Source organism: Schistocerca americana, chromosome 5 (assembly GCF_021461395.2).
Source record: "Schistocerca americana isolate TAMUIC-IGC-003095 chromosome 5, iqSchAmer2.1, whole genome shotgun sequence".
NCBI lineage: Eukaryota > Metazoa > Arthropoda > Insecta > Orthoptera > Acrididae > Schistocerca > Schistocerca americana.
In genome coordinates, this window is record NC_060123.1 from 461,264,980 (window position 1) to 461,281,191 (window position 16,212).

The following is a 16,212-nucleotide window of genomic DNA, read 5'->3' on the forward strand; positions in this document are numbered from 1 at the left end:
AGGAATTCCAAACTGCATTAGGGTCCACTGCAAGTACTATGACAGTTAGGCAGGAGGTGAGAAAACTTGGATTTCATGGTGGATCGTCTGCTCATAAGCTACACACCAAGCCGGTAAACGCCAAACGACGATTGAACCGTGAAAAAACGTTGTGTGGAGTGATGAATCACGGTACCCAATGTGGCGATCCGATGGCAGGGTGTGGGTATGGCGAATGCCAGGTGAACCAAATCTATCAGCCTGCGTAGTGCCAACAGTAAAACTGGGAGGCGGTGGTGTTATGGTGTCGTCGTATTTTCTTTTAGGGTGCTTGCACCTCTTGTTGTTTTGCGTGGGACTATCACAGCACAGGCCTAAATTGATGTTTTAAGCATCTTCTTGCTTCCCACTGTTGAAGAGCAATTCGGGGATGGCGATTGCATCTTTTAAAAAGTGGTCAAATGGCTCTAAGCACTATGGGACTTACAATCTGAGGTCAGTAGTCCCCTAGACTTAGAGCTACTTAAACTTAACTAACCCAAGGACATCACACACATCCATGCCCGCGTCAGGATTCAAACCTGTGACCGTAGCAGCAGCGCGGTTCCAGACTGAAGCGCCTAGAACCGCTCTGTCACAGCGGCCGGCTTGCATCTTTCAACACGACCGAATACCTGCTCACAATGCGCGGCCGATGTAATGGACTGTCCTGCACAGAGTCCTGACCTGAATTCTATAGAACACCTTTGGGATGTCTTCGTGCCAGGCTTCACCGACCGACATCGATACCTCTCCTCTGTGCAGCATTCCGTGAAGAATGGTCTGCCAATCCCCAAGAAACCTTCGAGCACCTGACTGAACATATGCCTGCGAGAGTGGAAGCTGTCATCAAGGCTATGTGTGGGCCAACACCATATTGAATTCCAGCATTACCGATGGAGGGCACCTTGAACTTGTAAATCAATTTCACGCAGGTGTCCGGATACTGTTGATCACATAGTGTATAAAACATGAAGGCATTTATTCTAACCTCAGTAATGTTCACCTAGTCTAAATCTGTCTTAGTGCCTTCGATTATTACCGCAGGTCCACGGAAGTCTATGTGAGTTTCCCCATGGCGACCGCGATGTGGTGCATGTTTCGAGCATCCTTTCGCCTGGATAAGGGCATCTGGATGTGACCATCGTTCTGGTGTAACAAGAACCGTAATTCACCCGACCATTTGACTTGTCACCATTAATTCACTTTCCAGTCTCGATGATCCCGTTCCCACTACGGTCGCCATGGACGATATTGTTGGAGCAAAATGGTTACACGTAAGTGTCACCTGTCCATGTTCAACAGTGTGCTCTGAAAAACGTGTAAGTGCACTAGTATTGTCGCAGATTGCTGTCTGTATTGCTTTACAGAGCGGGCAAGCCTCCGACCTCAAATTTATGTGACGCGACGTGGACGTCCATCTCCTTATCGCTTATTTTTGTTTCACCGTCCTTCAACGACTTTCCATAGGCGCCCACGACAGTAGCACGTTAATAGCCGACCAACTACAAGATACGCGTTTCCGGAAGACAGGCGATAACAATCCACCCTTTGTTAAAAGTGGGGATCCCAATTTTCGACCTGCATCGTCACTAGAATCATTCCCTATTCGTTTCTGCTCTCCTTGTATACTTTCATTAACGGGTCACATACCCGCAACGATACCACGCAGCATGCAATCTCGCGATGGGCAGTGTGTGTAAGGATATGGCTCATCTACTGGCGTTTAGAAACAGGAACGACAAGTTCACAGATTTCTTGATTTCCCCCTCTTCAAAGCATCGATTTGCCAAAATATGCTGAAATTCTCTTTATGGTACATAACGATGTGTTCACCGCTGGCGGTCACAAGTACAGCGGTGAAGTTCGGCTACAGCACTGTTAGTGCCCTGCTTGACGCAGTTATGGCGTTCAAGTATCTGGTCTTAACACTGCCAAGCGTTAGCATAAGGAACGAGCATGTGACAATTGTGGTAGAGAAGGGAAGTTGTCGGCTTCTATTTATTAGGAGAATTCTAGGACAGTCTGGTTCATCTGTAAATGAGAATGCATATAGAACGCTAGTATGATCTATTCTTGAGTACTGCTCGAGTGTTTGTGATCCGCACCAGATAGGATTAAAAGAAGACATCGAAACAATTCAGAGCCTGGCTGCCAAATTTGTTAACTGTAGGTTCGAACAACACGCAAGCGTTTCGGAGTTGCTTCTGGAACTCAAATGGAATTGGATGGAGCGAAGTTCTTTTCGAGGGACACTACTGGGAAAATTTTGAGAAACGGCATTTGAAGCTGACGGCAGAACTATCCTACTGCACTGACATACATTTGATTTCGCGTAAGGACCACGAAGATAAGATGCGAGAAAATCAAGGCTCATACGGAGGCATATAGACAGTCGTTTTTCCCTCGCGCTGACTGCGAGTGGAACAGTAAGAGAAACGACTAACAGTGATAGAGGGTACCCTCCGCCACGTACTGTACGGTGGCTTGCGGAGTATAACAGCCGGTATGTTCCCCTTTGGGACGGATAACAGAGGCGTGGAAGAAATGAGCCCACGGCAGATCGCTGGAGGCAGTTGGCAACACATCTGCACACACCAGTCACCTAATTCCCGTTAACTACGGGGACATGCTTGAACGAGAAGTTCACAGATTTCTTGATTTCCCCAATTTCAAAGCATCGATTTGCCAAAACATGCTGAAATTCACTTTATGGTACATAATGATGAGCTCTGACGCCACTTCAACCACATCCCAGGTGTGTTCACATCTGGTGAGTTGGGGAGCCAGCACATCAATTGCAAGTCGCCACTTTGTTCCTCGAACCACTCCATCACACTATTCGCCTTGTGACAGGGCGCATTATATTGCTGAAAAATGTCACCGCCGTCGAGAAACATTATAGTTTCCGCGTGGGATTAGCCGAGCGGTCTAGGGCGCTGCAGTAATGGACTGTGCGGCTGGTCCCGGCGGAGGTTCGAGTCCTCCCTCGGGCAGGGTTGTGTGTGTTTGTCCTTAGGATAATTTAGGTTAAGTAGTGTGTACGCTTAGGGACTGATGACCTTAGCAGTTAAGTCCCATAAGATTACACACACATTTGAACATGATAGTCATGAAGGGATGTACTTGGTCTACAGCCAGTGTGCGGTACTCCTTGGCCATCATGGTGCCTTGCAGAGCTCCAATGGACGCCTTGATATCCACCTGAATGTTCCACAGAGAATAATGGAGCTACCGCCAGCTTATCTCCATCTCGCTGTGCAGGTGTCAATGAGTTGTTCCCGTGGAAGACGACGGATTCGCGCCCTCCCAACGGCATGATGAAGAAGGTATTTGGAGTATTCAGACCATGCAACGGTATGCCACTGCGCCAGCTTCCAGCCCGATGGTCGAGATCCCATTTCAGTCACATTTGCTGCTGTCATAGTGCTAACATTGGCACATACGTGGGTAGTCGGTTGCAGAGGGCCATAGTTAAGAGTGTTCGGTGCACTCTGTGTTGAGACACACTTGTACTCTACCCAGCATTAAAGTCTGCTGTTAGTTTCGCCACAGTTCGCCGACTGTCCTGTTTTACCAGTGTGCCCAGCCTACGACGTGTGACATCTGTAATAACGAGTAGGCGTCCAAGGACGTCTGAACGTGGTTTTACGTTGGTTTCGCTACGAGATGGAGGCACAACAACAGTCCTCGAACACCCGAAAAGTCGCGCAGTCTCAGATGCATCGCGCGCCTTTCACATTGTGCACACCGACAGCACGCTCACTGGAACTACATGCACCGTGCGTGTGTCTGACTAGCAGTAATTCCTAGCCAGGTGACGCTGCTATTGCTTGGACGGGCTTACATTGATATATTCGAGGTATAGGAAACAAATAACAGTTTACTGAACTCAGTTTCAGTCTGGAACCGCGCGACCGCTATGGTCGCAGGTTCGAATCCTGTCTCGGGCATGGTTGTGTGTGATGTCCTTAGGTTAGTTAGGTTTAAGTAGTTCTAAGTTCTAGGGGACTGATGGCCTCGGATGTTAAGTCCCATAGTGCTGTGAGCCACTGAAATCAGTTTCGACAAAAATAGTCTCCACAATAAAACCAAGGAAAGGATGTTTCTTCAATACGTGAAACAAAATGGATGCTAGCCTTTCACTTAATGAAACAAAGTAAACGATGGTTCGTAAATGACTGAGGCAATTACAAATCCTGAATCACGAAGTAAATAAAAAAAAATTTATATGATACTTGAAAGAGTTGCACACACGTCTGTGACCATGTCTTAAAGTCCTAAGAGTTTTACGTTAAAATCAGTCAATTAAAGTTCTGCAGTCACACTTCCTACAACGAACAGCGTCTTGAAGTCCTAATAACTTGAAGACAATGTGAAAAATAAGTTCCTCACAATTAGGTTCGAAACCAAATTTGAAATTCAACTTCAGTCAAGAAAAATAAATACTTAACAACCCTTATGGTGTGATTCGGTGAGGAGGTACTGAGAGTCAACAGTAATTAAATATTTAGTTCCAACGAGAATAGAAATTTCCAGTCTGACATGTTGTCGGCTAGAAGAACTGCAGTGCAGTTACACAAAGTCTCCACTAGCACACCGTCGATCATTTAGAGTCCCACCTGAGGAGGTCACGGACTGCCAACAGATCGATGGCACACTTCTTGGAGCAGCACAGTGGAAATATTCAGGTTTGAGGCTGCGACGAAACTGCTCTCCGGAGCTCGTGCGCTGGCATAAATAGCCGCCTCGTGTACAGATACGTGTGGGTTATATTCGGCATATGGCATAGCGAATGCTTGAAGACGTTCAACCTCTACCTCCGGCGTATACAGTGCGCTGTGACCGGGCCGGAGTGTTGTTGACGCCCCCTGCTGGTCACGCCGAAAAGTTCCGGGGTTGTGAAATTGTGTGTCGTATGCACTGTAGGAGCCGAGCTTGCTGTAACCCGCATGACGAATATAAACTCTGCGTAATGCCGTCGGCGCCTGAAGTCTAAGACGCCACGGCACATAGTTTGCTGCCTGGACTTAAGTACAGTTATTTTTTAAGGAGAAATACAGAGTGAACCAGAAGAAAACATCGGAGATAGTTCAGGGGATATTATGAGTACTTTGGCTCAAGTTTCCCTTGGCCTCTGGTGGCTCGATCTACGGAACGGGTGTAATTATGTTTTTTTTTTTTTTTTCATCAACTTATCTTTGTTTTTGTGAAAATACCTTCGCAACAGAGGAAAAAACCTATAGCATATAGTAACCAAAACGTACAACACAAAACACGCAGTAAATAAACCATCTGATGAAACACGTACACTTTTATCACTATTTTCTCTATAAGATCAGTTTGTGTACAGTGCAACAGATGCTGTTTCCTTACACATATTGATGAAAACGTCGACCATGATGATCTAGTTTTTTCCTAAGTGCCTATGTACAAGTGCAAAAGTACTGCGAGAAGGTTGCCGTCGCTGCAGGAGAAGTCCAACATAACGTCGTTGTGTCGCTCTTGCATTCGATTCAGTGAACCCATACACGAAGTGCATACCGGCCAACGCTTCATTAGTAAACCTATCCACACTGCTGTGTATCACAGGTAACGAACAACTAATCTTGCGAGAAAACAAACCCGGAAGAGAAGCGAACAGGACTGAACGCAAGTGTGAGAGCGATGAGTAAAGTGGACGTTACTCTTGTCAACAGCAAGCAGCCTGACTGACGGGAACAAATTTGTTCTCAAACACGTGACAGCGCATACTCTCGCAATTTGCACTGTTACCCAGGTATTTTCACTACAATCCAGATACAAAGAGTTCCAGCTACTTTGTAATGGTCCACCACAAGTCACGAGTCCCTTATCCCATAATACCCATAAAATATCCCTGTATATTTACTGCAATTTTTTTTTGTAATTTCGGGTCCACATTCTTTAAAGGATCAACACATTCACAGTCATTTTTATTCCACATACCTCGAGGCCTCCACTTTGAAAGGGCACTGTCGATATCTTTCCACATCCTTGACAGAATCCGAGCTTGTGCTCCGCCTCCAACGACCTCGATGTCTACGGGACGTTAAACCTAATCTTTCTTCCTTCCTTCCTTCGAAACAACCAGTTCACCCTGGAAACTTAGCAGTTCATTTTATGATACACAATTTTCTATCGGTCATTACATCTACAGGATGGTTATATTTAAACTTTCACTACTTGATAGGGTCTCTTCGAGAAACAAGTGATCGTAGAACAATGAAACTTTTTTGGAAACGTTTGTAGTGACCTGGGGAATAGAAACATCGAATGAACCATTGAGGCAAACAAATTTTAATTTTCATATGACATTGGAACATTGTTAATTACACGCCGCTGCTCAATACGACTACTATCTGCATCCACGATGGCCTGGAACCGCACCAGAGATACTATTTCACAATTGTTCGCACCACTTTTCCAACGGTAGTCCTTGGAATGTTCAGCTGTGCACTGCTTGAAGGTCACAAATTGCATCTATCATTCTCAGCCACGGCAACAGTAACTTCTACAACAACCTGTGCCGCAATTGGCCTTCAGCCTTTCTCATGAGCAGTTTCCAAATCGCCATTTAATACGAATTTCCGAATCATGTTCTTCAGCCCCGGTGTGGAAAGAGGACCTCTCCGTATTCCTTCAAGGTGTCAGCACTCGCGAAGGACAGCACTTCCATTGCTGTTGTTTTGATAAAAAGTGGGTTTACGAGTAAAGCCCTGCTCGTCTAGACCCATTTTTACTCTCTCTAAATGTAATGCACACTGTAATGATCCACCACCAGTACCGGCGTCTAACGGCAATTTATGACACTAACGCTACTAAGAACTAATGTCCTGCAGCACACAGTCTGAACACCATTCCTATGTAGTTGAGTACCCAGTGACAGACTAGATAGTGAATCAGTTAAATTTTTCAAACGTTTCTCTTGTATATAATAACTGTGGTAAATTCCATAAATATGTTTATTTCTTCATAGAAGCTAACCAACAGTTACAACAAAATAAAATATAAAGCATAGTTGATAATTTAAATGTCTGTTATAGTAACGGTAAAATAAATTTATATTTGACAACTGCATGTAATCTACAGCAAAGTAACACCCCTTACAATATCCAAACCTTCTGTGAAAACGTACTATGTTGATATACCTGTAACACACTTTGCTGTAAACATACTCGTATTTTCATTTCAAAAGACATTGCAAGTGATGGTTTGCGTGTGTGTTGTATTCTGCGTAATGGAGGAGGTACAGAACCCGTAAGTAGACAAACAAAGATACTACTTTTAACATTAGCATAGAGAAAACATCAAAATTCATTTCCTCCGATGTTACGTTTACAGTATAGCCTCAGAAATATGACTATAGAGCAATAGCGGCAGAGATATACACATGCAAACTTCGCACAAGATACTGCTGTAATAAAATGCACTTGACAATGAAAATAAATTCTCGAAACGCGACCATGCTAAGCAGGAAGAAACACGTAGCTGGCGCAGTGTTTTATTATTGAAATCATGACTCTTACAGCTGCGGGCGTTCCACAAACATCGAATGTAGTGAATGAATTTAAATTTATGCATGTCCCCAGGTAGTGGCAGAATCTGCTTAAAAAAGTTGTTTATCACAGTTTCAGCATGATTTCGAGATATAATGGAATATCTCTACGTTGTTAGTAATTCTGAACTGGCGTATGTTTAACACGTGCTATAACATGCTAACATGCCCTACACTAGCGAATAACTCGTTCTTTATTTCATCACAACATAACAGCCATATATTTTTTCGACGTAAAACTAAATTCGTAAACGACTTTCAGCTGTTTAAAATTGAGGTTTCGGAGCATTGACATATATCAGTTCTGTTCTAACATAAATAGTATTCACTCGTCCTAAAGTTTCAAACCCTGAAACTATGTGTCCTTGGTGTCCCAAATGAAATATTTTTGGTTAGCTTCGAAACAACGCCATGCAGCCGTGTCTGTTCTTTGCAGTTTACAGCATAAAGAGAGAACTCCACGTTTTTCCTGCGTAGCGCAAGCTATGCTCTTACCAAATGATTTTATGCACTCCACTTTCATTCGTGTTTGACTGCATGTAGCTGTAGTTTAAAAGGTTCTTATCTATTATTTCCGTGATGTAGTAGGCGCTGGAACAATTTTTTGCTTTCGAGAGGTTGCATACTGCGTTTGCCAAAGATTGGTACCTGGTGTGTTTCCTTAACAGTAGCTAGAGAAACTATTGTGGGGTACACTTTTGCCCTTACTTGGTTTAATTTCTTTCTCCGCAGCATTATGCTGAATATAGTAGTCTGGTAACCATTATACACAGCTACTCTTTGTGTTATACAGCAATCGTTTAAAGTCCTTCGTACAGGCTGGTTATATGAACTTAAACTTGCTACCTCAGTTAGTGTAGACTTTTTGTGAAAGCATAGTGTCATTATACCTATGTAACTTTTTTCGATTCAAAGACAAACATTGTGAGTGGTGATTTGCGTGTGTGTGGTATTCTGCCCTAAAGGAAGGAGCACAACAAAACCTGTACAGAGACCGACAAAAATATTATTCCTTATGTTAGCAAAAAAAGAAAGGTTCCAAGATTTATTTTGTGCAGTTTTCTGACTGAAATGTAACTCAAAAAATGACTACAGTGCAAGAATGGCAGAAAAACACACATGCAGATATCACACAAAATATTTATGTAATGGAGTACACTTGACAATGAGAATAAATTCCCAAAACACGTCGCACTAAGCATAAGAAAATAGTTAACTGGCGTAGTGTTTCGATAGATAAAAACATGGATAAATGCAAACAATGCTTCACTGAAAGCACGTGGTGCATAGTATATATAACAATCCGACACTGCGATTTTAGTTTATTTCTTGAGCTAGGTAAAATAAAATTTGGATAACATACGCTACTGGCCACTAAAATTGCTACACCACGAAGATGACGTGCTACAGGCGCGAAATTTAACCGACAGGAGGAAGATGCTGTGATAGGCAAATGATTAGCTTTTCAGAGCATTCACACATGGTTGGCGCCGGTGGCGACACCTACAACGTGCTGACATGAGGAAAGTTTCCAACCGGTTTCTCATACACAAACAGCAGTTGAGCGGCGTTGCCTGGTGAAACGTTATTGTGATGCCTCGTGTAAGGAGGAGAAATGTGTACCATCACGTTTCCCACTTTGATATCTACATCTATATCTACATTTACATCTACATTTATACTCCGCAAGCCATCCTACGGTGTGTGGCGGAGGGCACTTTAAGTGCCACTGTCATTACCTCCCGTTTCTGTTCCAGTCGCGTATGGTTCGCGGGAAGAGCGACTGTCTGAAAGCCTCCGAGCGCGCTCGAATCCCTCTAATTTTACATTCGTGATCTCCTCGGGAGGTATAAGTAGGGGGAAGCAATATATTCGATACCTCATCCAGAAACGCACCCTCTCGAAACCTGGCGAGCAAGCTACACCGCGATGCAGGGCGCCTCTCTTGCAGAGACTGCCACTTGAGTTTGCTAAACATCTCCGTAACGCTATCACGGTTACCAAATAACCCTGTGACGAAACGCGCCGCTCTTCTTTGGATCTTCTCTATCTCCTCCGTCAACCAGATCTGGTACGGATCCCTCACTGATGAGCAATACCCAAGTATAGGTCGAACGAGTGTTTTGTAAGCCACCTCCTTTGTTGATGGACTACATTTTCTAAGGACTCACCCAATGAATCTCAACCTGGTACCCGCCTTACCAACAATTAATTTTATATGGTCATTCCACTTCAAATCGTTCCGTAGGCATACTCCCAGATATTTTACAGAAGTAACTGCTACCAGTGCCTGTTCCGCTATCATATAATCATACAATAAAGGCTCCTTCTTTCTATGTATTCGCAATACATTACAATTGTCTATGTTAAGGGTCAGTTGCCACTCCCTGCACCAAGTGCCTATCCGCTGCAGATCTTCCTGCTTTTCACTACAATTTTCTAATGCTGCAACTTCTCTGTGTACTACAGCATCATCCGCGAAAAGCCGCATGGAATTTCCGACACTATCTACTAGGTCATTTATATATATTGTAAAAAGCAATGGTCCCATAACACTCCCCTGTGGCACGCCAGAGGTTACTTTAACGTCTGTAGACGTCTCTCCATTGGTAACAACGTGCTGTGTTCTGTTTGCTAAAAACTCTTCAATCCAGCTACACAACTGGTCTGATATTCCGTAGGCTCTTACTTTGTTTATCAGGCGAGAGTGCGGAACTGTATCGGACGCCTTCCGGAAGTCAAGGAAAATAGCATCTACCTGGGAGCCTGTATCTAATATTTTCTGGGTCTCATGAACAAATAAAGCGAGTTGGGTCTCACACGATCGCTGTCTCCGGAATCCATGTTGATTCATACAGAGTAGATTCTGGGTTTCCAAAAACGATATGATACTCGAGCAAAAAACATGTTCTAAAATTCTACAACAGATCGACGTCAGAGATATAGGTCTATAATTTTGCGCATCTGCTCGACGACCCTTCTTGAAGACTGGGACTATCTGCGCTCTTCTCCAATCATTTGGAACCTTCCGTTCCTCTAGAGACTTGCGGTACACGGCTGTTAGAAGGGGGGCAAGTTCTTTCGCGTACTCTATGTAGAATCGAATTGGTATCCCGTCAGGTCCAGTAGACTTTCCTCTGTTGAGTGATTCCAGTTGCTTTTCTGTTACTTGGACACTTAGTTCGATGTCAGCCATTTTTTCGTTTGTGCGAGGATTTAGAGAAGGAACTGCAGTGCGGTCTTCCTCTGTGAAACAGCTTTGGAAAAAGGTGTTTAGTATTTCAGTTTTACGCGTGTCATCCTCTGTTACAATGCGATCATCATCCCGGAGTGTGTGGATATGCTATTTCGAGCCACTTACTGATTTAACGTAAGACCAGAACTTCCTAGGATTTTCTGTCAAGTCGGTACATAGAATTTTACTTTCGAATTCACTCCTTACGCTAACTTTGACGTCGTTTAGCTTCTGTTTGTCTGTGAGGTTTTGGCTGCGTTTAAACTTGGAGTGAAGCTCTCTTTGCTTATAGGTTGGATTGTAGCCTATCGCGATTGTGGTTTATCGTATCGAGACATTGCTGCTCGCGTTGGCCGAGATCCAATGACTGTTAGCAGAATATGGAATCGGTGGGTTCAGGAGGGTAGTACGGAACGCCGTGCTGGATCCCAACGGCCTCGTATCACTAGCAGTCGAGATGACAGGCATCTTATCCGCATGGCTGTAACGGATCGTGAAGCCACGTCTCGATCCCTGAGTCAACAGATGGGGACGTTTGCAAGACAACAACTATCTGCACGAACAGTTCGACGACGTTTGCAGCAGCATGGACTATCAGCTCGGAGACCACGGCCGCGGTTACCCTTGATGCTGCATCACAGACAGGAGCGCCTGCGATGGTGTGCTCATCGACGAACCTGGGTGCACGAATGGCAAAATGTCATTTTTTCGGATGAATCCAGGTTTTGTTTACAGCATCATGATGGTCGCATCCGTGTTTGGCGACTTCGCGGTGAACACACATTTGAAGCGTGTATTCGTCATCGCCATACTGGCGTATCACCCGGCCTGATGATATGGGGTGCCATTGGTTACACACCTCGGTCACCTCTTGTTTGCATTGACGGCACTTTGAACAGTTGACGTTACATTTCTGATGTGTTACGACCCGTGGCTCTACCATTCAATTGACCCCTGCGAAACCCTAGATTTCAGCAGGATAATGCACGACCGCATGTTGCAGGTCCTGTACGGGCGTTTCTGGATACAGAAAATGTTCGACTGCTGCCCTGGCGAGCACATTCTCCAGATCTCTCACCAACTGATAACGTCTGGTCAATGGTGGTCGAGCAACTGGCTCGTCACAATACGCCAGTCACTACTCTTGATGAACTATGGTATCGTGTTGAAGCTGCATGGACAGCTGTACCTGTACACGCCACCCAAGCTTTGTTTGACTCAATGCCCAGGCGTATCAAGGCCGCTATTACGGCGAGAGGCGGTTGTTCTCGGTACTGATTCCTCAGGATCTATGCACCCAAATTGCTTGAAAATGTAATCACATGTCAGTTCTGGTATAACATATTTGCCCATTGAATACCTGTTAATCATCTGCATTTCTTCTTGGTGTAGCAAATTTAATGGCCAGTAGTGCATTTGCTACATACGATCTGCAGATCTTAATGGCAATTTTTTGACAGGAATTATAACTTTGTAGTGCCTGGCTTTAGACGCTGAAATCAGACGCTTTATTGTAAACGCGTTTCCACATCAATGAGTGGCATCATCTAGATATCACACAAACACACACACACACACACACACACACACACACACACACACACACACACACAATATGGAATTTCTGTTTTGCCGAAATGAGGTTCTTCATCAAGTCGTTCTGTATTTGTGTAATGGCTCTTGGATGTGACAGAGTTTTTGGTTCAAATGGTTCCAATGGCTCTGAGCACTATGGGACTTAACATCTGAGGTCATCAGTCCCCTAGAACTTAGAACTACTTAAACCTAACTAACCTAAGGACATCACACACATCCATGCCCGAGGCAGGATTCGAGCCTGCGACCGTAGCGGTCGCGCGGTTCCAGACTGAAGCACCGAGAACCGCTCGGCCACACCGGCCAGCAGAGATTTTGGCTGGAGTGCATAACATGTGCCAGTAATATTACATGTGGTGATTATGCCATCACTTAGAATGTAGACATTAGGTGTTCTGTCTCTATACCAGCACCAAAGCCGATTCTACTGGCAACTACCATCAGTCGGGAGAAGTCTACAGACTCAGTTGCTACCGACTCTGAACTGAACTCATCTAACCAGTCATTTTTATACTGAGCTCATGCTCCATGTGTAATGAACTCGCTGTTGCTGGTGCTTTGATCCCAGCGACCCCTCTTTTGACTTTGGCGCTTCTTCGCCGTGGTCCCGCCTGCCGCTGCGACTGTTGAGGGTGTGGCATTGCAGGTGCTGGTGGCGGGCACAGTGGCCGCCATGGTGGCGCAGGTGCTGACGCTGCTGGCGGCGGCACGGAGGCTGCGCGAGCGGCCCAGGGACTGCTCGGCCGCGATACTTCTCAACACCGAGGCCGCCCTCGCCACTGCCAGCCTCGTCTTCCTGTCCGGTGTACAGGTGAGTCCCCCCTCCTCCCACAGCACTGATGCTCACTGTCTAATATTAAGCACCTATGCAGCTGGGAAAACTAACCATAAATATGTCAACATGTATCTGATCATCAGAACTTAGACACACAGCTCGCTCGATGTCTTACAGGCAGAAATGGGTCAGTCACTGCAGATGTTTAGCCGCACACACCATACGACTCAGTAAAATCCGAGTGGCCTTCTCAACGCCATAATGAAGCCCTGAGGCGTGCTCCACGACATTCAACTCCAGACTTATCCTCTGATTACCCAGTCTCATATTTGGTAGCCTAGTCAATCCCGACCTGCCACAGAATCTTATTAACATAGAGGACAGGGAAGGGAGCTGCACTTGTAGCTATTTGCCAATGCTATCTTCCCCCTCCTTCTTTCCCCTACCCACTGTCCTCCCTCTGATGGACATACGTCCATGTAATTCTGTATCGCTTCGGGGAGGTTCGTAGAGGTCTAATGTCTGTGAGTGAGATGCATGTTACGTTACAGCCAGGACGGCGGAGGGGGTGCTATTTCTGCTGGTCTTTCCTGTGATTTTTGGCATTCAAGTTGTTGAAGCACTTGGACTTAACTCCACATACTTGTGTCTGAGCCCAGTTCTGTTCTCCATCTGGCCAAATGGGCTAAGGTCTATGTTTAGAAAGACGCAATGCGTTAGCTCAGTCTTTCATGGATACTGTAGGTATCTTTGCATTACAATCTCCAACTACAGATCCATGAATGCTGGTAAATGAATGCTGGTCAGAATTGCTGCAGTATCTGTTGATTTTCTGAAAACCGATCGGTTTGATACTATCTTTGAGTAACAGTGATATAACTAAATGGCTGTAGTTTCAGACCAGTGTGTCCAAGTCAGCATGAAGAAACCTGTAGTTTGTTATGCCACTGTGAATTGAATGGAAAGTGTTTCAATGTCCCTGAAGTCCAATAAGAGCGGCATTTTGTGCCACTTTTATCCTCTCAAAGTCCTCAATTCGCTGTTACTAACTGCCAGAGAATGCTGCTGGCCAGTTACAAGAAAGACATTGGTCACAACTCATCCAATTCTGTCAGTAATACCAGCCATACAACTAAAACTCCCTTTGGCTGCAGTTAAATTCCTCGATCTTCTACAAAGCTTTGCTACACTGAATATTCAAGTTGTTAGCATAATGATACAAAACAGAACATTTTTTGAGTGTGTTACAATGCTTCCTGCCCCCTGATCTCATCAAGCCATAATATGAACTGCTCTGCTTACGAAATATGCTGTAAATATGGCAATCAGTTCCTTATAAATTCTTTCGCCGTAATATTTATAGATTCTGCAGACTAAATTAGCCTCAAGCGTAAGTATATTAGTTACTATTTAAAGATAGTGTCCAAATATCTTAACTCCTTGTGATGATTGCTTGAAAACATTAATCTTACTTGTAGAATTACTTATTTCTGAAGCAAGTAGCTATCTTAAAGTTTCTATATTGGTATGTATTCCTATATCAAAGAAGACTCTCATAACAGTGATTTTAAGCCCATACTATATTTGGATGATTGATAGTAGATGATTCACATTATGTACTGATGACTTTCTTAAAAGTCGAAACTGGTTTGATATTATTTGAGTAAACTGACGCTGAGAAATACGATAAAAATTTTTAGTATATGCTTTGTTTATCGAAATAGTAGTAGTGGCACAACAAATAACGATGAAGGGCACCTAATGGTACATTATATCACAATAAGTCTGGTATTTTAAGTGACAATTTAAACATTAAATTCGCTTGTTTGCAATTTGGCTTATTTGGTAGATTCTCTTGTAGAGTGCATACCATGAGCTGAGTTGACTATTGGAGTATGCTGTTACATAGACATTGAGTTGGGACGATCGTGTGAGGTGCAGCACTGTGTGTACCTTATGGACATACTAACTCTTTACCAACAATGAACTGATGTGCAGGTTGGCAGAGAGTGCCGATATTATTTGTTTTGCAGGTGGCACGTTAATAGCAGCTGTGCAAGGCAATATCACTGATGCTGCACCATGACTAGCAACTGAGTATTGGCTCTTCACCATCAGTATGTTGAAGTCCTGTGTGGCGGAGAATACTCACTTGCTTCTCTATGCAAATGACGCTATCTGGACAGCTGTGTCAGGCAATTTTACTCGATACATTCACCCGCAGTATACCTGGCTGCCGCGTGCTGGCTCTTCACCATCAGCATGCTGACATTCCATGTGATGAAGTGTGCTGACGTGTTTTGCTGCACAGGCGACGCGGTCCCGGCAGCTGTGTGAGGCCGTGTCGCTGGTGCTGCATTACGTGCACCTGGCGGCCGCGTGCTGGCTCTTCACCATCAGTGTGCATGTGCTCCATCGCCTGCGAAGCCGCTGCCGGCAGCTACTGTCGCTCGCCTGCCCACTCGCTTGGCTGCTGCCCGCCCTCGTTGTATTGGTGAGTAATTTTGCACTGGCGCGCAACCAACCACTGCTGTGTTCAGTTACGTTTGATAGTATATCAATCACTTCTCACAAGAGCTTCTGTGAAGTTTGGAAGGTAGGAGGCGAGATACTGGCGGAATTAAAGCTGTGAGGACGGGGCGTGAGTCGTGCTTGGGTAGCTCAGTTGGTAGAGCACTTGCCCGCTAAAGGCAAAGGCCCCGAGTTCGAGTCTCGGTCCGGCACACAGTTTCAATCTGCCAGAAAGTTTCATATCAGCGCACACTCCACTGTAGAGTGAAAATTTCATTCTAGTAACTACAATTCCTTGCCGTATATTGGCACTACAGCTTCTTTCCAAGGTATGTAAGTAATGGGCCTTGTTTCTTCTGTAAATAGAAGTTCCAGGACTATAAATAATTTTTGTTTCATTTACTCAAATTATTTTCTATTTAATTATTGTTTATTTGCCATTATTGGCCAATTTCGGCTACTAGGGGAGTGTGGGTGAATTGAGCACATCTAAGGGGATTT

At 44.6% G+C, this 16,212-nt stretch overlaps 1 protein-coding gene across 1 annotated transcript in view; it reads left to right on the forward strand.

Annotated features, from left to right (window-relative positions):
• LOC124616432 overlaps positions 1-16,212 on the forward strand; it is a 124,793-nt gene that overhangs the window by 27,188 nt on the left and 81,393 nt on the right. The window contains exons 5-6 of the mRNA XM_047144740.1: positions 13,072-13,236; positions 15,512-15,694. Coding sequence (XP_047000696.1) covers positions 13,072-13,236; positions 15,512-15,694 — 348 coding nt within the window. The remainder of the gene's footprint in view (positions 1-13,071; positions 13,237-15,511; positions 15,695-16,212) is intronic.